The sequence below is a fragment of the Nelumbo lutea genome, chromosome 6 (genome assembly GCF_056320005.1).
Source record: "Nelumbo lutea isolate HS-2025 chromosome 6, American lotus-T2T, whole genome shotgun sequence".
NCBI classification, from domain to species: Eukaryota; Viridiplantae; Streptophyta; class Magnoliopsida; order Proteales; family Nelumbonaceae; genus Nelumbo; species Nelumbo lutea.
In genome coordinates this window covers 59,180,676-59,204,468 of record NC_142689.1, presented here as the reverse complement: position 1 = coordinate 59,204,468, position 23,793 = coordinate 59,180,676, and the positions used below count along the sequence as shown (strand labels likewise).

At 37.9% G+C, this 23,793-nt stretch overlaps 1 protein-coding gene across 1 annotated transcript; it reads left to right on the top strand.

Annotated features, from left to right (window-relative positions):
* Window positions 1–675: 675 nt before the first annotated feature.
* LOC148849101 (endoglucanase 23-like) lies at window positions 676–5,028 on the top strand. The gene is made up of 5 exons (XM_088948564.1): window positions 676–1,468; window positions 2,746–3,045; window positions 3,666–3,827; window positions 3,938–4,213; window positions 4,402–5,028. The coding sequence occupies exons 1-5, from the start codon at window positions 1,025–1,027 to the stop codon at window positions 4,726–4,728; spliced, it is 1,509 nt and encodes a 502-aa protein (XP_088804690.1). The 5' UTR covers window positions 676–1,024; the 3' UTR covers window positions 4,729–5,028.
* Window positions 5,029–23,793: the final 18,765 nt, after the last annotated feature.

Genomic DNA, 23,793 nt, shown 5'->3' with positions numbered 1-23,793 from the left:
TATATATTATAAAAATATATATCTTATATATTTATATAATATAAAAATATATTTATTTTTGAGCTTTCAAGCTGAACTAAATCTCAGAATATTATTTAATCAAATTGAAGTTGAAGTTGAACCACAAAATAGAGTTTGAATCAAAATCGATCGAACTTGAACCTGAATCTAATAGTATTTTAATTGAGCAGAGCCAAGACATACAGAAGAAATTCAGTTTGGCTCAATCCAATTACACTCCGAATTGATCCACGAGCCAATGGTTCAACAGATTGGGTCTATTAGTTTCTTTTATCAAATCAACACTTTTACAAAGAATACAGGTTTAGCCATCTACTTCAAATGGCTTGAACGATCCAACCATCTGGGTCAACACCAATTTAGAATTACTGGTTTGAAAATAGGTCATTCGTGAGTCTATGACCTGAGCCAAACTAGACCGCCTTGTCGGGTCGATGCGGGTTAGGTCGAGTTTTGCAAATGTGTTTATGTTTCTAGTGACATGTTTGTTTGGAACCCCGAAAGACTACTAGAAACTGGAGAGTGAAGTTTAAGTTAAGTTATATTTTTTACTTTGTGTGTTTTTTTTTTTTTTTGGTTGAAATAGAAATAATAATGTAAGTAAATCAAGAACTCCACGTTACTTGGGCGATGCAAATGCATGTGAGGTTTACTGACATCCCCAAGTGATGTCGGCGTATGTACGCTGTGCATTCCAACCCCCTCCCTCCAGCCAGTCTCCGTTCCCCATCAATCCTCTCTAGTCCAAGTATCCGACTCTTGTCTCTTTTTTTTTTTTTTTTTAATATTTCTCCTAATCACCACCTATCTCTCCCCTATCAAGACACAAGTCTCTCTCAATTTTTTTTTTTCCCAATCTAATATCAGGGCTGAGTTTCTTCAATATCTATATATACCTCCCCCCTAAACGACGTAGTAATAAACAAAGACGAAGAAAAAGAGCAGGGAATACTAGGAAGAAAGAATAAACAAAGTGAGAAAACAGCAGCACCTCACTGCTAAGATGACGATCCCCTCTTCTTCTCTTCTTTCTCGTTATCTTCTTCTTGTTCTTGTTCTCTTTGTGCTTCTTCTGGGGACGTCGCCTCGTTTGGTTAAATCTGGTAGTCATGACTATCAGGACGCATTATCCAAGTGCATCTTATTCTTTGAGGGCCAAAGATCCGGGAAGCTACCGGCGGACCAGCGTCTATCGTGGCGGTCAGATTCGGGGCTGGGCGACGGAAGGGAGAATGGGGTGGACTTGACCGGCGGCTACTACGACGCCGGGGATAACATCAAGTTCGGCTTCCCCATGGCCTTTACCACTACAATGCTGGCATGGAGCGTCATCGAATTCGGCGACATGATGCCCCCGGCCGAGCTACGGAATACCCTAGTTGCCATCCGGTGGGCCACCGACTATCTTCTCAAGACCGTCTCCCAACCTGACCGGATTTTTGTTCAGGTAACGGCACTGGCCCCGGCACTTAATTAATTTACTTTTAAAGAAAAAAAGGAACCAAAGAAAATTCATGTTGTGGGCCCGTTGTTATTGCCTATATTGGCCTTTTGGGGTGTGTTTCCCGAACCGAAGTCCGGATTACTACCCTACCCGTGAGGATGGGTTGTCGTCGCTCATTGACGGTGGGTCTCATAGGTCCACCGATCAAGCTGAATGGGTCATGGGTGTGTGTGTCATCTGGGTCGTTTCCGGTCAATGGTAGTAAATTGGCTAACCTTAACCTTCCCAGTGACTAGTTACGTTCTCATCTTTCGTGTAAAGTACCAGGGCTACTGCAAAACCAATCTGCACCTAGAGTAGAGGATGGTGTCTCCTTTCAACGGAAGTATCACCACCATTCAAATGGTACCTAAAGTCCTAGACCACGCGGTGATCAATGTCCTATTTTATATATTTTATACGGGACCAACTCTGCCGCCCATCAGAATTCAGAAGTGGGCAGTTGGCTCTGCATGCCACCGAGCAACAATCAACTGACAAAAGAAACGATAGGAATTTGTAGGACACCCACCTCTCGTGACTGGGTAGTTGCTGAATCCACTAAAGTTTAGGTTGATGAAACTTTCGGTGAAGTTTAGTAAAATTACTTTCCTTAAATTTTCTTTTCTGATATAGTTGCAATTTAGATCCTTTTTAAGAATTTCTAAAAAAGGCATAAAAATGTCTAAATTACTCACGTAATTGCTTTTGATTAAAATATTTATTTTTAAAATTTTTTTTCATATAAATTGCTGACCCAAATCCTTCCAATTTCTTCTTAATTTATTGTTTAAATTTTCTTCTTGATATCAATTGCTCAAAGGGGAAGTTATAACTTTAAATTTTTTATTTTTTATCATTTATAAAATTTATATTGTTTTCAATAAATCTGAAAATAATAATTGCATAGGTATTTGAAACATTTTTGTATTAGATGATTGTAATAGAGGAATTCTATTTGCAACTGTATAAGAAAGTCTAATTGCAATTGCCCTCTTGTGAATACTATTAAATATTAATATTATTTCATCGTGATTAAAAATGGTGCAATTTAACGAGATTAATAAGGTCCTCATTTTACGTATTAAAAACACCAATCATTTGTCGTATTCACCTGCACCTGTCTGTCGACTGTACAATCAGAATCCACTTCTCTACGAGCCCAAATCCCTATGAGAGGAGAGACTCCGGCTGCTAACACTACTCTCTCTCGATGCTTTCTCTGTGTTGTTACATGTTAGGTGGGGGATCCGCTCGTAGATCACAACTGCTGGGAAAGACCGGAGGACATGGACACGGTTCGGACCGTTTACAGCGTCGACTCGGCAAACCCTGGTTCGGATGTAGCGGGCGAGACATCCGCAGCTCTTGCAGCATCTTCTATGGCGTTCCGATCATCAGACCCGGCCTACGCCGAGACGCTCTTAAGTACTGCCATCAGGGTCTTTGAATTCGCAGACAATCACAAAGGAGCTTACAGCGATAATGAGAGTATAAGAGCCGGGGTGTGCCCCTTTTACTGCGACTTCGATGGGTATCAGGCAAGCCATCCATCCTATCCTCTCTTGGGTCGGGTAGTAAAATTATAGTCACTCACACCAAAAGATGAGATGGGTTAAATTTTGTGTGGCCGAGAAACTTCCAACCCTACACACCGGATCAACCATGCCCCCACCCCTGAATCAACATGGACCCGACCGACTGGATCGAGGGAATCCTACAGACTAGAGGCTACAGCTCTAATGATTAGGGGTATAACAATCGAATTCTAATTTGTTTAGAAAAATCTGATATTCGAATTTGATTTAATATCTGATGGATATTGAAAATTAATATTCGAATTTAAATTCAATTAAATATTTGAACATTCGATTTGATTAATTAATTATTTTAAATATTAATAAATATATATAAAAAATATATTTTATTGATATAAAATATATAAATATATAATTTATTTATATAACTTAATTATATATAAAATTTATATAAAATATTTTATATATTATATATAATAAATAAATAATCGATCGAATTCATATATTTATTGAATCGTATTCAAATTCGATTCAATTATTTCGAATGTCAAATTTAAAATTAGATTTTCAAATACAGTTAACATCCCTACTAATGACCCATTCGTGGCTTTCGGGTATTGCAGGATGAATTGCTATGGGGAGCAGCGTGGCTGAGGAGGGCCTCACAAAGCGATTCGTATCTCAACTACATAACAAACAACGGTAAGACCCTCGGCGCTGATGACAATATCAACGAATTCGGATGGGACAACAAGCACGCAGGGCTTAACGTTCTCGTGTCCAAGGTTAGAGTTATATGTGAGGAAGCGGGTCAATTTGACCCGACCCGATTAGGTCTGAAGAAAATTTCTATGTAGTGTAGGCTGCTCAAGGTTCTGATTCTAATTGAATACAGGAATTCCTGGAAGGGAGCGTGTACTCACTTGAATCATACAAAGTATCGGCGGACAGTTTCATGTGCACGCTCATACCGGAATCGTCGTCGTCGCACATCGAGTACACTCCTGGTGGACTCATATACAAGCCTGGAGGAAGCAACATGCAACACGTAACCTCCATTGCTTTCCTCCTTCTCGTCTACGCTAATTACCTGTCCCGTACATCACAGACCGTTAATTGTGGGAGCGTGTCTGTGGGATCCGCTTCTCTCCTTCAACAGGCCAAGAAGCAGGTACGATAACAATATGGGTCGGGTCGAGATCCAAGAGTATCGCTGGTGGGCAACCAGTATCAATCAAAATGTCCATCATAACCAGTGATCCAGAAAACAAATTAATCCTTATTTGTCTGTATGTGAGGGTACGCAACGTACGGGTGTTTGATATGCATTATTAATTGACACTTGTGATAAATGGGCAGGTGGATTACATCCTAGGAGATAACCCGATGGGCATGTCGTACATGGTGGGCTACGGCGACAAATACCCGCAGCGGATCCACCACCGTGGCTCGTCCATACCATCCGTGAAGGATCATCCTCAGTTCATTGCGTGCAAAGAGGGCTCCGTTTACTTCGGGTCATCCAGCCCAAACCCGAACACTCTCGTCGGAGCCGTGGTCGGAGGACCGGGAGAAGACGACGTTTACGAAGACGACCGGGCCAACTTCCGAAAGTCGGAGCCAACTACCTACATCAACGCTCCATTGATTGGCGTCCTTGCCTATTTTGTCGCCAACCCTAATTAACGCGTCTGGATTACTCTGGACCACACACATGTACATAACCAGAATCCCACATAAATTACAACAAAGAAAAGAAACCAATTGTCTCTCATCTTGTGAGAAGCAAAGAAGGAAGAGGCTTGTTACAAATTAAGGATTGTTGTGAGGTGCATGTGACTCGTGAGGGAAGGGGGAGAATACCTACTCTTGGTATGGTATTGTTGTTGGGTTGGGGCATTATAAATTTTTGTGCAGTTTTTGTTTATTGAGTTGAGTGATCAATCAACAATGAATACACAATAGAGATGCTGTTTGTTTTATTAATTTATTTGCTTGGTAGAGAGGACAGATTCTCGTGCACGTTCCGACTGATCTTATAGCCAAATATAGGGAAAGAAAAATAAGCATCTGCATGCGAGGACCATTAATGGTCGATTGGTCACCTACCCTTGATTTGAGATCATATATGGTGTTGCTGATTAAAGAGGATTGAATGAGATGAAACCCAATCGATCCATCAATCCATAACATTTATAGGTGCTTGGTGGGCCATCTCTTGGATTTAAGACATGTTTGGTTTTGTTCCAACACATTCTTTACCACAGTTAGGATATGGGCCTTTTGGAATTTGCCCACCCCTTGCTAAATGATTAATGGGTTGGTGTAGGAACTAGAAAGGCTTAGTATTAATGAACTGGTTTTGGATTGGACTTTATTCAAGTTAAACTCAATTTCGATGTATTGGGATATAAGTGTTAATGGACCAAGTATGGATTAGAACCAATCTAAAATAAAATAACCCAGACATTGGATTGGACCTGATCCATTTGTAATGGACTCACATTAGACCAGATAGAATTGAATCATATCCGGTCTGATTAACACTTCTACTCACCACTGGTGGTCTGGTCTGGCATAGGGGAATGATTTTCTGTCTTCTGAGTGGATTGGAGAGAAGAATGATTGGTAAGTTGAGTTAATCTCGGAAGTCGGCATCAAAGTTGTTGTTTAAGACAACTTGCTTGGAAGATGTGGTTGATTCGTGGATTTAAGTTCCTCGAACTTTGTGTTTATCTTTCTTTAGTATTTGTTTAAGACACTACTTGTTTGGAAGATGCGATCCAAATATTGAAATACCCTAACTCCTGTATGTTTTGTCAATTTGTCCTGTCCAAAAAGATAAAAGTAATCTCCTTGTTTAGGCAGATTAATTAAAGGACATGTCCACTGACGATTCCACGGCCAAACCCTTCGGCCGCCCTTATCTTCCTGATTGTACTGCCATGACATTAAATAAAAGGAAAAGTTGTAACAGATTAAGGAAAGAACAAATTAATTAAAAATGTCATATGGTAAAACTGCATTTAATGTATGTATATATCAATGTGAAACTAATATTTTTATTGCTAGAGGCACTTTGGTCAAATATATATTTCTATCTTTTCTATGAGCAAGAAAGCCTATTCTTGTAGTCAAAGGGCCTATATGTTACTAGGTAAACCTAAGAGTTGAGAAATATTTACCCAAACCTCAAGGAAATTATAAATAATTTATCTATTAATGAATTATGGAAGTATAAATAATTTATTTTTTTAATAAAATGGATAAATTATGGGTTACCACCTTATACTTTCGGGTAGTGACATTTAGCTCTTTTAACTTTCGTTTGTAACATAGATGTACTCTACACCTTAAGATTCTAACACTTTGCCCCTTCGTTAACTATATGTTAAGTTGTTATGATACTAGAAAGACATGATATTGGTAGGATTTTGGCCAATTAAAGAATAGTGTGAATTTTGATGAAAACCATATGATTGGTGATGCTGTCCGATCCGAAGTATTTTGAATCAAGACTATAGTTAGATAATCCTGCCAACTGGATCAGGTCGAGGTGGAAGGACGAAACCGTATACCGAAATCTGCAATTACAAGGAGAGTCAAAGGCTCAAGGAGTTGTTCCTCGGGTAGACACTCCGATGCTCAAGTTAGTGAGTGGTAAAGAGATCGGTCAAGATGAACCGAGGTATGTGGGCTGGTCGAGACTGAGATGAATGCAAGAAGGGTCCTTGTTTGAGTTATGAGTCCTAAAAGTCCCTTACCTTGAGTTAGACATCCGTGTTTGGATCGGATAGGGCTCTCGGGGTTGTTGCGATGAGAGTCTGCTTCCTTGTTCGTGTGGGACACTCATTCTTGGTTGCGCCCATCCTTCACGTGGTTTTAGGTGACGATGCTGACATAGCCCTAAGGGGGAGGCCACGGAGTCAACCACATGGTACCTTGGGCCAACTTAGCAACCACCCAAACACCACTCCCCTAGTTTAGAAGTTGAGGAGTGCGGTGCTCAACCACAAACGGGTGGGAGAGCTTTAAAGTCCTCGACTGAGGAACACTAGTTTGCGAGCCGGACAGCCCATGGTCGAGTTAGCTTAGTGGGCGGATCAGGTGGTTCGACACATACAATTTCCGTTACGGTTTGGCAGACGCGTAGTTTCGTCTTCCTGAGGTCATGCTCATGCGAAGTGCGATGGCGATCCTACACCAATGATCTTATTTGATCTAGACCATTGGCTGCCTTTATAAAAAGGGGTAGGCAAGTCATTTCACTTTGTCATTTGGAGAGAGTCTGTGCCTTGGAGTTTAACTGGCGTCCCTTACTTGGTATTTCAAGTGTCTCGAGCTTCTTTTTTATCTTCGGTAAGATGTCTTCCACTACGTCTTCCATGTCTTCCCTTTTTATTGAGTACACTTCGAGGGATGAGAGTGAGAGTAGTCCTCGACACGAAGCAAACAAGGTTAGGTTACCAGAGATTGACGACAATATGGCCAAGATCGATGGCGAGAACAACACTGAGGTTTGAGAGATTGGTACCCGGCAGACTGGTGTCGACGAGGCTACTGAAGCCGATGTAGAGTTAGAAGGGCAAGCCCTCGAAAGGAGATTTGGGGAGTGGTTTACCTCGGCTCCGTGTAGCCTTTCTTCGATTGACATTGCTCAAATCCGGGAAGTGTATCGCATTCCCGAGGAGTATGAACCGTGGTATCTCGAGATCAAGGAGAATGCCACTTCGGCCCATCTGAAGAAGGCCATGACCTCTTCCTGCTCCTTTTCATCTTCATTAACTCTCATTTTCTCACACGGGTCCTCTAACATCCTCCCATTCCTTAAGATTTTAACAACTTTGGCACTTTCAGACTGAGGGTTCTTAGGAGGTGGTTGAATTTGTTGTGGAGGAAAATCTAGTGAATGATTTCTAGGAGTCGCAACCGGTTGACTCGGTATTTTCCCTACTTCTCTCATCGCCTTGGCTTTGGCTAGCAGTCCTATTTGGTTTTCTAATCTATTGATGGACTGCTGTTGATTTAGGATTAGCTACTAAAGATGCATGAATTGGTCAACTACTATACGGGTCTGAGGAGGTTGAGGGTAAACCTGATATAGTTGGGCCGGTTGGTTCCTAGGATACATCTGCTGGAATTGGGTTTGCCCTTGTGGCATCTGAAATTGTTGGGCCATGGAGTTAGATGAATGGTACTACTGGGACTATGTGTAGGTTTGACATGGTTGAGCTGGTTGAGTCCTAGGGTAATCATTGTACTCCTAGTGGGTCTGGCCTTTAGACCATTGAGAGTGCACATCTAGTAAGGGGGTTTCTTGGCCTTGGGCCCTATAAGTGAAGTTGGGTTGATTTTCCCACCCATGGTTATATGGACTAAAGAGTGGGTTAGCATTGGGTTGGAAAAATCTATTGGCTGCATGTACTTGGTTTGGACTGACTAGTTGACATGGGCCTGCTACAGGGCACTAGCTAACATGATGGGTCAGGCTTGCATAGATGGAACATGATGGATAGGCTGACAAGGTTGGGTATGGGCCACTTTGTTGACGATATGCAAGGACTTGGTCAATTCTATGGGCCATCCCATTAATCCTGTCCATTTGTCGAGACACATGGTTCCAATCTATTTGTGGCTTAGGTTGGAAGTAGTTTCTCATTCCACAAACTCCGACCATTGAATTCATTTTGTTTTAACCCCCTTTTTTTGAAATTTGAAATTTGAAATTTAAATTTTAAATTTTAATTTAAATTTTAAATTTTAATTTAAATTTTAAATTTTAATTTCAAATTTAAATTTTGAAATTTAATTTATGCAATTTAAACTCAAATTTGAAGTTTGAAATTTAAATTCAAATTTAGATTTTGAAATTTAAATTCAAACTTGAATTTTAAAATTTTAAAATTTTATTATTTTTATTTTTATTTTTGAAATTTGAAATTTAAAATTTTAAAACTTAAATTCAAATTCAGATTTTGAAATTTAAATTCCTAAAATTTAAATTCAAATTTGAATTTTTAAATTTAAAAAAAAATGCAAGCAAATCAACCACATGACCTAGGGGCTGACCTAGGGTTTCCTAAACTAGTGGTTGAACCAATGTGAATCCTCTTAGGTTCACTTGGAATTAAACCACTTCTTTTGGTTAGCCAGGTAAGAGGTGGGGAAGTAGGAGGCTCCCCTTGCTCTCGCAAGGACCTAAGTAAGTAACCACAAAACTCGCTTTGGTATAGTCGTTTAACCTTTTTCCTTTGACACCAACCGCCGGTTATGGAAAGTAATTACAAGCTTTCCTAAAATTCAGCACACCTTTGAACCAAGTGTGAGGCTTCTCTAAAGGATCTTGCTATCCAAAATTTAAATTAGGGTTTAGGGTAAACCACACGTGAAGGGTGGTGATTTTTGGGCCAAGGAAGGGTGATGAAATCCCCACCTTATCTTATTTAAGTTGGGTGCCCTTAAATGGATTAACGAAACAAAAGCAATCAAACAAAATGAATGCAACTAGTTACAATGCATGAACAATTATTTCTAAAATGCAATTCAACAATATAACATAAAAGAATAAAATAAACTAAGCACAAGAAGGAATTAAAATAAAAAGAAAGCGTAGCACATTCACAACTAACAAAATAATTTTAGCGATTAAATAATCCTATATGATGCATGCTCTAAAACATATCAAATCCTAGATGTTGGAATGCAAATGCAAAACTTTTAAAATATTAATTATTTTTTATATATTTTTTTTATTTTTTATTATTTTATTATTTTATTATTTTTTTGGAATTCAAAATTTTAAATTTAAATTTCAAAATTTGAAATTCAAATTCAAATTCAAGTTCAGATTTGGATTAAATTCAAATTTAAATTCAAATTCGAAATTTAAACTCAAATTCCAAAATTTGAACATTTTCCTATTTAACGATTAATTATTCAATTAAATAACTAAAAAGAAAGAATTAAATAAGGCCACAAATAATTATAACAAACAGAAAATAAAAGAATTAATTATGCTAAAAAGATTAACAACTACCAAAATAAATTCTAACAAGAAATTTTCTATTCTAAAAATTAAACTAAAAATAAAATAAACAAAAGAAAATTATGCGGAAATAAATAAAATAAAATAAAATAAACAAAAAAAATTGAAATAAAAGAAAAAAATACAAACCTAATAAGATAGAAATTTGAACAAGAAATTAAAATAAAGAAAGAAAAATAGATCTAGAAACAAAACTAAAGAGAAAAAAATAATAATACTTAAAAAATAAATTGGATCTAGGAAAAAAAATAAAAAATCGAAAATCACTATTCAACTGAAAAAAAAAAGAGTTCAAAAATGAAAATAAAAAATCAAAAGTAAAATGGAATGACTATACCTGAAACACAATCCAATTTCTCTTCTCTTCTCTTCCGTCCCACAGTCTTGCAATGCTCCGGTACCCCACCTTTCACTATTCAGTCTTGCAGAATCAAAGAGAAACACGAATTAAATTTAGATAGCAGATCAAATAATAAAATGAAAAAGAAAAAATAATGAAACAGATTTGGAAAAAGTAAATAAAAATTTTTCTCCATGCTTCCCGGCAACGGCGCCAAAAACTTGGTGTAGTCGGAAGCGTGTCGTTAAGCACTTCGGAACACCAGTTTAAACATTTATAAAATTTTCCAACTCTCAAACAAATACTAATGCAGTAAATTGGTGAGAACGGGTCGTATCCACAAGGAAGCGAGGGGAAAATTAATATACACTCAAATCTGGACAAGAGAACACAAGAGGGAAGTATAAAAATTAATTAATTAAACTGAGAAAAATATAGAATTTGAACAGTATTGAAAGTTAAAAGTGCAGAAACATAAATAAATACAAAAATAAATAAACAAAAGAAACGAAATAAAAATCTGTAATCTGATCAGAGGTAGCAATTTTTAGATCTCTCCTTTGACCCTCGAACTTCTTGAGCTAGGCTTTCCGTCTTACCTGAACGAATTGCAGATCTGAATAAAATAAAATAAAGATAAAGTGGAATGAAAAAAAATTGCAAAAAGTAAATAATGAAACTGGAATTGAAAGAACATAAATTAAAACTAAAATAAAGTAAAAGTGGTTGGGATCCGATTCCAAAGGTGGCAGTAGTGGTGTTGGCGAACTGCAAGTAGGAACCCCTCCTCTTGCCTAGGCATCCTCCTCTTCCTCTACCCTTGAACTTCTCAAGATCAACCTCCCATTTTACGTAGGGGCAGAATCCAACCCCTTCTCTAGGGCCCTTGGGGTCCTTTTTAAAGAGAAGGGTGGATAAAAGTGGGATTAAAGAGAAAGAGTGGGGCAACAACTAGGTTTATGCAAAAATATGGGCACCCTAGGGTTTAGAATGGAAGGTTAGGATTGTTCTAAGGTGATCCTAAGGCTAAAAAGAAAAAAAGAGGGCACCCAATATTATGTATGACTGAGATTTAATGGCTAAAGGTTGAATGGTGAAGATTAGAAATTAGGTGTCTCCCTCAGTTAGGGGTGGCTAGGGTTTGTTAAGGATGAAAAGAATGAGTGGAGATGCGCCCTAGGGTTTTCTAAGATGTGGGGAGCATGCTAATACAATAGGAGGGGTGCCAAACTAGATTTAGCAGGTAGGAGGCGCCCTCCTGCTTTCAGTTTTTTCACAAAAATGCCCCCTCTCGTAACTGGACTTCACACCAACTTCCCAAAATATGCATTTCAGCCATAAAAACTTCCCAGTTTTGCATAGAATTTTCATAGAGACCCTTAGATGTCACAACATTGAAATTAACTGGGAAAATGACACAACTTGACTATTTTAAGGCCAAAAATACCTCTGAATTGATGCCCTTAAGGCATCAAAACGCAGAGTTACCATGGCACAATGGTTGGTTTGGCCAGATGACACCCTTGAGATGGAGGGGACAGCCAGGCAGCTTGTTCAGGGTGTGATGCTCCCTGGTATTAGGAAGGAAGCCAGTAGCGACACCAACAACTTCCTAGAGAGTGTGACTCTCCATTAAATAAGGTGGTAAGTTCGGATCTACTTGTTATTCCTTGGTTTCTCTTCTTTTTTTCTTTTCTTTTGTACTAACTACTTGGTGCCCTGTAATTGGTTTGTTCAGTCACTGGCTTTGTCGACCACCTCCACGGGTTGTGTTGATTCTATGAGTCACGAGAGATCGAGAACACCTAGTTGAAGGCAGAGTTGGCCAAGCTAAAGTGTGGCGTCAACGAGAGGGACAAGACCATTTGCAAGCTAAAGAACTGCGTTCATGATCTCAAAGAGGCGTGAGAGGTGTTGAAGAAGGGGGTCAAGAAGGCCGAAGCGAAGATAGCTCGGGCGAAGGAGGAGGGAATCATATAGTATAGAGCTTCGAAGGCTCATTAGAATGAGTTGGACGACTACGCTACCGACTCTTGGTAGGAGGTTCTTTGTCAGTGGTGGGTGATGTGCCAGTTCTTGGAGGTAGCCAGTGTTGTTTAGGGGTTTTGCCCATTTGATGCCAAAGAGCCTACACATGAAGATGCTATCGTCACTAACACCCAGAAGCGTGTTGAGGACCCCCCAACGAAAAATTAATGTGTTATCTCCTTCCCCCCCCCCCCCTTTTTGAGGGCCTTTGTATTCAGCCCAATATGTCGGGCTTGTAATCATTGTATTTGCTTCTTGATTAATGGAAATTTAGTCTTTTTCCGAGCTTATTTTGTGTTGCTTTTCTCTTCTTTTTCTAAGTTGCTCTGCTTTGGAATCAGGTTGGTCGGTAGGGTTCATAGGTTGTGCTCTTATACTTGTTCTCAAGCTAGTTGGGTCTCAGACTTGACATTGTGGCTGGGGTATTTGGCATTATGGCCTCGATCTTGCATTGGCCGAGGTCTTCGGCCTTGTGGCCTCAATCTCATGTTGGCCGAGGTCTTGGGCTTGATGGTAAATGGGCAGGTCTCGGGCTTGCTGAGGTTCTCGGCTTTGTGGACTCGGTCTCATGTTGGCTGAGGTCTCGGGTGTAACGCTAGATGGCTGGGGTTTGCAACTTCGTGGCCTTGGTCTCATGTTGGCCAAGGTCTTCAACTTCGTGGCCTTGGTCTCATCTTGGCTGAGGTGCTTCCGAGCTCTCAATATTGTTAGGGAGCTTGGTGGCACCTAGTCTTGAAGAGCCTTATACTCTTTGACTGGGCTAGCCGTGGTCCTCGGCTAGCTCTGTTCTGACTATTGGTCATCGGGTGCACGGAGTTCAATGGCATCTTCTTGCCATTGTGGTGAGAACATCGTTCCCACGATGCCAGTTAGGGGCTTGTCCTGGCCTCGACCGTTTATTGTCGATCAGGTCTCCTGTGTGGTGATTGTCAAGCCTCGATCGTTTGAGGTCAGTCGGGGTCTTTGACGAGGTGTATGCCACGTTGCAGTGGGTCAGCAACCTCGGCCATTTGAACTCGGTCAGGATGGAGCACATGTGTAGTGGATTGGTGTTCCCCAACTGTTTAGAGTTTGGCTGGATTGTGTGCTGGTGTTTACTCGTTCACGCTTCAAACAAAATCTTTTATTTATTTTGTTTGTACAACGCTATCCAGTCGCCATTAGAGCTCGATGTAGGTTGTTGTAGTGATTTTTACAATGCTATTCTAGCTTCTCGACATTCTAGCTCCTCGGTGTGAGTCCTTCGTGCCTAGATGTTCTTTCCCCTGGAGGCCATCCCACCCGAGGTGATGACGATGACCTTGACGGGGGGAGCTCAGGTTGGGGGCGCGTTAGCATGGTGTGGCTCCTCTTTGGGCTTATGCTCTTCGACGTCAGTGAAGCCACAGAGGTATTCGCACTAGACAAGGTCTTCCAGGTGGTGGTGAAGGAAATGGAAGCTTTTAGTTTCATAGTCGTGGTCCCGATGGAATTTGTAGTACTTGTCCCGATCTCTCTTGTTGTCTTGGGTTTTCATCTTTTCGGGCCACCTGACAAAGCTGCAGTCACAAATTTGCATCAATATTTTGGCCCACAATGCATTGAGTGGAGTGAAGTTATGATACGTAATGGTGGAGTTATCGGTTTGTGGTCAAGCCGGTGGTCCTTCCTCTGGTTACTTTGGTCCGATCTCTGATCATCATAGTCTCTTTGCTTCCGATTAGTCTGGTCCTCTTCACTTCTATGTAGTGCATGGGCTTCCTTGGCATTCATTATTTCTGCGTGTGCTTCATGAGCGTAGATACGTTGGGTGGAGGATTGTTATGTAGCGAGAAACTAAACTTGAGAAGTGCAGCCCGCTCATGATGGTGGTTACAGCCACCGATTGGTCTAGAGCTCAGACCTGAAGGGCCTCGGTGTTGAACCTCACCAAATACTATCTTAATGTGTCTACTTTCTTTAGGCACATTTCTATGAGGCTATCCGAAGTCTTCCATGCCTTTGGTTGGTGATGAACTATGTCGGGAACTATGTTTCCAACTATTCCCAGGAGGAAATGGTCCGCGACAAAAGGGAGGTGTACCAGGTCTTGGCAACCTCATGAAAGGAGGCGATGAAGGCCTTGCACATGAAATCCTCGAATGAGCCATGTAGCATCATTATTGCCTTGAACCCTTCAATGTGATCATTGGGGTCGGAGGTTCCATTGTTCTTCTTGAATTGAGGGGGCGCCATCCGATTAGGGGGAGCTCGTCAATGATCTCTTGGACGAAGACAGGTTCCTTCGCGGGTTGTTGGCCATGGTGTTGCTCAATTGGTCGAGCCGTCAGAGAAGCCATGCTGTGATCTACTTGGCTGCATTCCAGTTTAGCCAACTGTTCTCGTAGATCTCGGATCTTGGCGTCTCGTTTGGCTGGGGCTACATCCGTGGGCTTTTTCGGTTTAGGGATTGATCGCCAATCTTGTATCGAGATGGATTTGATTATCGAGAGCGGGGACTGGTGCATGCACTGGCTGAGCCGTTCTTTCATCGGGATGATGTTGATGGAGTGGTGGGATCTACTGTTGGGGTCGTGGGTGCGGGGCCACACTTGGGAATCAGACTTCCATGATGGTGATTGGCCTCTCTTTTGGTTTGAATAGTGCCTTTTGGGGTCCTAGATTCGAGGATCAGCCATCGTAGGTGCCTGCGTGATGGGGTGAGGGGCTAGGGAGACCTAAGATGGCTGCCCTAGCGTCTCCATCATGACTAAGACACAATCGACCTTCTATTGCATAGCTTGGAATTGGGTGGAGTCAACCGTAGATTGTGGATGAGGTTCTCGACGTGAAGATGTATGGAATGAGTAGGATTCTTGAGATGGGGAGCAAGTTGCATAGCAGTCAGATGCGTTCTTTTGCATGATTACGTTTGGTGCATGGCTAGGAGGTTAGGGAATTGGCTTTTTTACGATTCCCACAAACGATGCCAATTTGATGTTGTTTGATCTGAGGTGTTTTGAACCGAAGGTGTAGTCAAATAAACCTACCAATTGGATGAGGCTGAGGTGGAAGGACGAAGCCGTACACCAAAGTTTGCAATCACAGGAAGAGTCAGAGTCCCAAGGAGTTGTTCCCTGGGTAGGCACTCCGACACTCAAGTTAGTGAGTGGTAAAGAGATCGGTCAAGACAAACTGAGGTATGTGGGTTGGTCGAGACCAAGGTGAATGCAAGAAGGGTGCTTGATTGAGTTATGAATTCCAAAAGTCCTTTACCTTGAGTGTGGCGTACCTATTTATAGTTGGGCATCCGTGTTTGGATCGGATAGGGCTTTCAGGATTGTCGGGATTAGGTTGTCCGCCGACGTTTTCAGGGGGTTCCCCCTTCCCCGGAGCGATTTTGGGTGACGATATTTACGTGGCCATAAGGGGGGCCAGCCACGGAGTTAGCCACGTGGCACCTTAGGCCAGCTTAGCAATCACCCAAAGAATTAGTCACCTCTTTTATGATGCCAATTGATTGATTATAAGTATGTAAGCAATTTTAGTATTATGTCTTTCTGGTGTAAACCCTTACTAAAATGCTCTTTCAAAGTTTATATGTCAAATGACCGATTCCTGGTTTTTTTCGATCCAACCGTCGAGTCCAGTCCGATTCGTGAGCACCCCTATCGATAGCTAGTCATTTCCCCTTCTAATTTCTTTGTGTTGATTTGGATTCTCATAGGAAAATACAAAAGATAGTAGTTGGCTGATCGTTGCGTACCAGTTAGCCAATTGGGAGGGTCTGCCCAGTTTATCAAGATCAAGAATAGGTGTGGAGTGCGAAGAATAGAGGGTCCCATATTAGATGCCACGTGGAAAGTTTGGTTCCATTTATTATAATGGAAGAAAGTTTGCTTCGACTAAATGACATTTATATGGTCCCTTAACTCCATTTGTTAGAATCTGATGACCCAGTGTTTTGTACATTCTTGTTGTAGTTAATAATTCCTCCGATGCCCATTCTCATTTTTGTCCTTTTGTATTTTTTGTATTTGGGCACCTATTCAAGGGCACCTTTGTAATTTTTCTTATGAAGAAGAAATGAAAAGTCTCTTGGTGTGAACAGTTCTATACCAAGCATTCTCGACACTTCCTTCTTCTCCTTCTCCTTCCCCTTCTTCTTTTCTTCTCTCTTCAACATCTCTAAACTTTACAACTACTATCATAGCCTTTCCATTATCCTTTTTCTTTGAATTTAAATTCTGATTGAATAAAAGATTGCTAACTTTGGTTAGTCTTTACCCTAGTGATGATTGTGATTAGTTTGAGTTGAGTTTAGTTTGATATTTGAATTTAGATTCATAAATACTTGTTTTAGTGTATTTGGATTAAGCAATATATTTGTTTCGTGGTTTGTAATGGAAATAAATAAATACTGCATTTATATAGAAAATAAAAAATATAATAATAATAAAATAAAATAAAGATAAAAAGATAGCTAGAATTTACTTTTGTGGTTTGCTGTCTTTATTTTGTTAAATAATTATTTATTTATGCTTGTCTAAGATCCTGTATGGGCCCCACCTATTGGACCCGGGAGAGGGGTGTTTAACCCCTTCCCTCTCCCATCTGAGTCTTACCCAGATTGGTTTAGCTAGTGCCTCGGACTTTGGACTCACTATTGAACCAAATTGAATTTTAATGCTATTCACAGAGGTCCCATCACCTCAATTTCCTAATCTGCTGGGTGGTGACTCCAAATTCAACCGAAGTGAGTCGTTTCCTGACGCTCATAGACTAGCGACTCAACTAGGGAGTTCTTGGACCATAGGTGGGGCCCATTTGGCTTGATTGCCATTTTCTTGTATATATCATGCTTCTTTGTTTCTTTCATTTGTTAGAGTAATAATTGTTTATTTTCTAATGATTATTAGATAGTTCTTTATTGCTTTATTTCTACTATTTCTCTATTTGCTTATGCACACTCCGCACATCATCCTGCATTAGATTTAACATCCTATCATCCTATAGGAGAGGGTCGAAAGCCTAAGCCCTGGGATCTATGTACTTGTTGACCGAGCTAAAGGTTCTCAACCAGCCACCAACCTGAGAAGCCTATTTGTCCAATGGGTGGAGGTTTAAAGGATGGCAACCTTGTTGGAGCCATTTGAGTCTAGGTGTCAAATCTCCCCTCACGCATCACACTCCATGTGTTAGCCTAGTCAATTAGGATGTCAGCTACCCAGCTTGGTTTGTTTGTGAATTCCCTTGTGGGGCCCATGTAAAAATAATAACATAAAGTAAAAAAATAGAAATAAATAAACTTTCAAGAATCCAACAAAGCTAAAATAGAAATAGGACAATAGGATAAAATGTATATAAATTAAAAAACAAAAAATAAAAATTATAAGAAAAGAAAAAACAGAAATAAAAGGGGTAGGAAGAGTTAGTTCAGCATAAATACACAAAAAAGAAAATTAAAAAAATTAAATATCCAAAAACATTGAGAAGAGAAAAAAAAAGAGAGAAAGAGAAAAAAGAAGAAAAATGTAAAAAATGTAAGATAATCAAAATTTCAAAAAAATGAAAATTAAAAATCAAATAAAAAGTTAAAGAGATATAACAACAAATCCAAAAAATCAAGAAAGAAACATTAAATGGGAAGTTTTTAAAGAGGAAAAAGAAAATGAAGAAATATATTTAAAAAGATGTAAAGAAAACAAAATGTAAAAAAAAGTAAAATAATAAATAGTAATAATAAAATATCAAATTTTTGAAAAATAAAAAATAAAAGTTTTATTATAATATAATAATTACAATTTAGAAAAATAAAAAAATTAAATGTCTAAAAAATCAATATAAAATAATAAAATAATAAAAATTCAAAAAATCAGAAGAAAAAAACAAATACACAAAAGAAAGGAATAGAAATGGAAAAAAAAAAAGGAAAAGAGAAAAGAGAAGAAAAACAAAAAAGAAAAAAAAAAAGAGAAATGAAGGAAGGAAAAGAAATAAGAAAATATGGCAATATATCATTCGGGTATTTAAGGAAAATTATACATAGCACAAATAATAAAAAATAAATCAGTGAAGAATTAAAAATAATAAACAATAATAAACAAGTAGTACAAGTTCATAATAAATAAAAAAAATATATAAAATTCTAAAAAAAGTGTAAAGAAATTAAAACGTAAAAATCAAAGAAGAGCTAAAAAATAAAAAGAAAAAAAAAACTACTTAACGGAAAAATAAACTATGTTTCTTTTGGATAATTAATAAAAAATCAAAAATAGAACATTCAAATAAAATCAATCAAGATTAAAATACAAAAATGATGATAAAGAAATAATAATAATAATAATAATAATAATAATAATAATAAATATATAAAAGATAAAAAAATGAATGATGAAAAAAAAAGAGAAAAGAAAGGTGTAGGACCCACATAGTGTGATAGCATAGAAAAAATAAAATCTCAAAAAATGGTAATAAATAAAAGCAAGAAGCACATAAAAATAATAAATCAAAAACAAAAATTCAAGATTAAACAAAAATATATCACCAAATAAAAATTAAAAATAAAAGTAAATAGAATAAAATAAAAAATAATAATCAAAACAATAAAAACATGAGGATTCAAAAAAAAAAGAAAATGTCATAAAATAAAAATCAAGCAAAATAATCAATCAAAAGGGAGTGAAAAAGAAAGGAAAAGGATAAAATTTGAAAAGGAGAAAAAAAGAATGAATAAGAGGGTAAGGGAAATTCTCCATAATACAATAAAGAGCAATTATTTTTAAATAAATTGGGATAGACACTAATAGGAAATCTCAAAAAACTTCAATAATTTAATAAAAAATAAAATAAATAAAAAATAAAAAATGTAATAAATGAAAAAATAGTAAGAAAATAAAAAAAAAATCAAATACAAAAGAAGAAAATGACAACATGGTTTGCATCACTTGAAGTAGATAAGAAGAAGACTTGGAATCAAGTGACGACAACTTTTCTAGAATGGTTTGATTACGACATAGATTTGGCTCTGACAAGAGAAACATTAGAGGACTTGCGAAAAGTGCCCGAGTAAAGTTTTGATGAATATGCATACTGATGGAGATCCATTGCTACTTAGTTGAAGACTCCTATCCCTTTGGAAGAAATAATCGAATTATTTCTAAGGACCTTAGAGCCACCATTCTCTACATTCATGAAATATCAGGATTTCAAGGATTTCAAGTGCACAGTTTGTTGGAAAGAGAATTGAGCATGACTTTCAATCAGGAAGTCGCAATCCGATTATAGGCCCCCCATCATCTTAGGATGTAAATGAAGTACAAGCTACTATTGGTAATTATCAACGAGTTGGACCTTTAGGTCGTAAGCGTCCTGCTTCTCCTTCCCAATTAGATAGAAGGGTTAAGAGAAAGCCTACTCCGCTCCTAATGCCACTTTCATAGTTACTTCCTCATCTAGTACAAGAAGGATGTTTGGTTCTATTTCAGCCAAAACCAGTTCCAAATCCACTCCCTCTAGGATTCAAATGGAGTACTTTTTGTGATTGACATTAGATGCCAGGATATCATACTAATCAATGTGTACCTCTCTAGCTTTCATTATAGAATCTTATCGGCAGTGGAATCTTTCAGCCTTAGCAGCATACTGTGAATTTTGGTCATATAGTTTTCTTTTCCTTTTTCATCTTTCTTATAATCGAAGTTGTAAATAACCCAAACTACGCTTGGTCAGATCCCTCATGAGGGGTACGTTGGTAACCTGGGCAGTGGCACTTGGGTTTGACTAGGATAATAAAATAAAAATAAAGTCTCATAATCAAGTAAAATAGTGATTAATCATCTTTCCTTTAATTTGACCTTTCGGTCCTAGACTTCTTCATACCTGCTAAACAACCTTAACTTGCCTCCCTAATAGGTTCTACCTTACCTCAGCCAAACATCCTTCACATCATTTCTCGCATTCCATACACACCACCAATGGCACACACACACACACACACACATGCATGTTTATGCTTTTTCCTTTCATTGTCTCATGCATATGTGATCCATTGTTTGAAGTTCAATGCTCCTGTAAAGTGAAATGGGGAAGAGAAAGAGTAGAAGAAAAACAAGAACAAGATAAGGTTAACTTAAAAGGTTCTGGACATGCTGCCACTGCTCTATAATAATAATATTGGTGTATCATTTCTTTAATTATATAATAAAGGTCTTGATACAGTGTTCTATTTTAGCATTCATTTTGCATAATAAATTCAGTTTCCTGGTGTAGTGTTTTAAGTTTTTAGTTTAGTTGCGTGTTTTTCTGTTATTTTTGTTTTACTTGAAACATTTTTACATAATAAAGCAATAAGTTTTAATAAGAAGGGGACTTCCCAACCTTGGAAAGAGATGGAGTCACCACTTCCTTTGGGGGATCGTATGAGCATAGTATTTTATAATCATGAACTTAAAATGAGCCTTGAAGGCATGTATTTGTGAAACAATGATATCTATTCGAATGATCATGGCTAAAAACACCTTAAGGAAAGGAGGGTAATTCTATTAGTCCAAAACAACAATATCCATTCCCAACCATACCCACAAATAGTATCCACCATCGATAGCTCAAACTAGGTAGTCATAAGGTTGAAGTCATTGCGATGAGATATTTACTCCTTTAGATTCATTTCCTAAGCTAGCATAGAATGAATGTGTCACATTAACCTAGTGCTTTGATGATGAACCAAGGAAAGGATTGGAGGCCATAATCGATCATTTTTTATCCCCTAGATGTCCAGATCATTGATAACACCACTAGTTAACCTATTGAGCTATTTCATTGGACTTTCTTCTTTGTTAAACATATCACATTCTAAGGATGTTTCTTCCCAAAGAGCTAGAAAAAAAAAGATTAAAAAAGCAAAAAAGGAAAAGAGAAAAGAGAGAAAGAAGAGAAAAGGGGAAAAGAACCACTCTCATTCAAGTAAGCTCGAAATTTTCAAGTGTTGAAACCATCAAATGATGAAAATACCCTTGAGTTGGTCGAACTCAAATTGTGTTTGACATGTATTTCTTCCTTATGGGTTATGAATTTATTGGATAAATGATGGTAGGCCCTCTTTTGTCCATTTGTTTTATCCCTTTTCATTAGACCCTCTTTATTGTTCATTCTACTAGTTATTCCTTTGAGCCTTTGTAGTAATCATTCCTTCAAATAAACCCTCCTAAGAGGCATATGTCAGATATTCAATTCTGCATGTGAATCTCAATCATTTGAGAAGAAATATAAAGAAAGAAATGAATTTGAAAAATTGGGTTGAAGGTGCAAAATTAAAAAAAAAAAAAAAAAGAAAGAAGAGAAAAGGAAAAAGAAAATGAAGCATCAAAGAAAAATTAGGGCAAGCAGTTGCTACAAAGAATGAAAAGAAGAGGAAGCACAAAAAATTGGGGCAGACATGGTAGGCAAAGTGGTAAATTGTTCTCGGAAAATGACATTCGTCTTCATTTCAGCCTTACCTATTTATGTTTCATCCTACAATAAAATCCTCCTTGATCATCTAGATGCATAACCCATAGTATTGAAAGACATGAAGAGCATTTTGTTTCATTTATGACTATGGGAGTTTTAAATGAAGAAAAATAAGAGTATAAGAGAATAATCTTGAGTAAATCCCTTGTTTCAGAACCCTTGTCCTGGGCTACGCTTCATTCTAGTCGGAAACCCTCCTCATCCTTGAGAAATTAGTAATTAGCACTGGACAGACGAAGGCTGGTAAGGAAGGAAATTCCAAAAAAAAAAAAGATAAAAAAGAAAAGAGGAAAGAAGAAATCGAACCTAATGATTCTTTGAACCAGGGGAAAAATGGTCCAAAAGAAGAACCTCCTCGTAAAATACCATGCATAGGAAAGTTGGATAATCAAGTAAGTGAAGTGATCAGTCACCTAAATTGCGGTAGGATTACCAATCAACATCCTCCATCACTCTCTCTCTTTCTTCTACTCTTTCCCTCCCTTCCTTCTTCATATCACACTCTCCGAAATCCCTCTTCCTTTCCTCCTCCTCCTCCTCCTCCTTCTTTTGTCTCCCACCTTCAGTCCTGTTCATCTTCTTCTTCACAAAGAACAAAGACACTCTGGCAGAGACACTCTCTTAGCATTCCGATCACATCCGACCAAGATACCACCATTTCCAGATCATTTTTTCTCCTCTTATCGTGACTGTCCTTAGCTTAACCATTCTCGGATCACCACGAACGATCATCGACGACCTTTGTTACTCACTGATAAAGCAGAATCGTCAACAGCACTCGAGTTGGCTCCAAATGGGATTTTTACACCGAAGATCCTTTCTCTCTTGTTATTCGACGATATGAAGTTGGTAGATTCTCGGTTCCCCCACCATGGTAATCTATCCCAAGCCAAAATCTCCCATCTCTGATCACCGATCCCCTACCAAAGTCTACCCAAGTAAATCAGTTATTGCTTCTTCTATTTATTTTATTTTACTTTTATTTATTTATTCTCTTGTTGCTCGTTTTTTTAGTTTTATTCTCTTTATGGTTGAGTAATTGGGACTCGAGGGAGGGAGGAGAGTCGAAGGAGTTGGTTCCGTCGGCTCTTGTAGACTCTCGACCTCAACCCAGCCCCTCATAACCTCTTTTATTTTATTTTACCTATTTTGTTTTCCTTTTAGAGTTTTTTTTTTTTATTATTATTATAAGTTCATTTTGAATTTGTCAAGATAGCAATCTTTTCCCCTTCAATTTGATGTTTGAAAGTCTCATGTATGCTCTATTTCTGTAGCAAAGATTATTGCTTATCTGAAGTTCAGTTAGCTTAGTTAGTCCTTAATTAATTTGAGTATTGTGCTCTTGCTTTATTTTGATTTAAATTGAATAATTGTCCGGTTTATCAAGCTTGTATTCAAAGACATTGTTTTACCTTGCTTATTATCTATGCCTAGGATTTAGGAAATTACAAAAAAAAAAAAGAAAAAATGAATAAAATAACAAAAGTAAAATAAAAATAAAAATAGAAAGTCAAAGAATGTGATAATGAATTTAATAAGATTTGGAAGTTTAGTTTAATAGATAGGGTATGCTTGCATAGAGAATAAGCCGCCAAAAAGGAAACACTAAAAATAAAATTTGAAATGTACAGAAAAAGTGTTAAAAATAAGAAATAAAATAAAAAGAAATCAATCAAACCAAAAGTACAAAAAATGGTTAATAAAAATACTGAAATTAAAAAAAAAAGTTAAATTCCGTAAAACAAATAAACAAATGGGGTTGCATAGGGAAATAGTAAAAAATAATAATAAATTAATGAAAGAAAAAATAAAATAAAAAATAATTAAAAAATGAAAGATAAGAATCAATAAAAATGTAAGAAAACAATTA

What these genes read in the sequence shown, in the direction of transcription:
- LOC148849101 (XM_088948564.1), top strand. Translation starts at nt 1,025, where the DNA reads ATGACGATCCCCTCTTCTTCTCTTCTTTCTCGTTATCTTCTTCTTGTT. An exon ending in CTGACCGGATTTTTGTTCAG is followed by an intron (nt 1,469 to 2,745) that starts GTAACGGCACTG and finishes GTTACATGTTAG; the next exon opens with GTGGGGGATCCGCTCGTAGA. An exon ending in TTAACGTTCTCGTGTCCAAG is followed by an intron (nt 3,828 to 3,937) that starts GTTAGAGTTATA and finishes AATTGAATACAG; the next exon opens with GAATTCCTGGAAGGGAGCGT.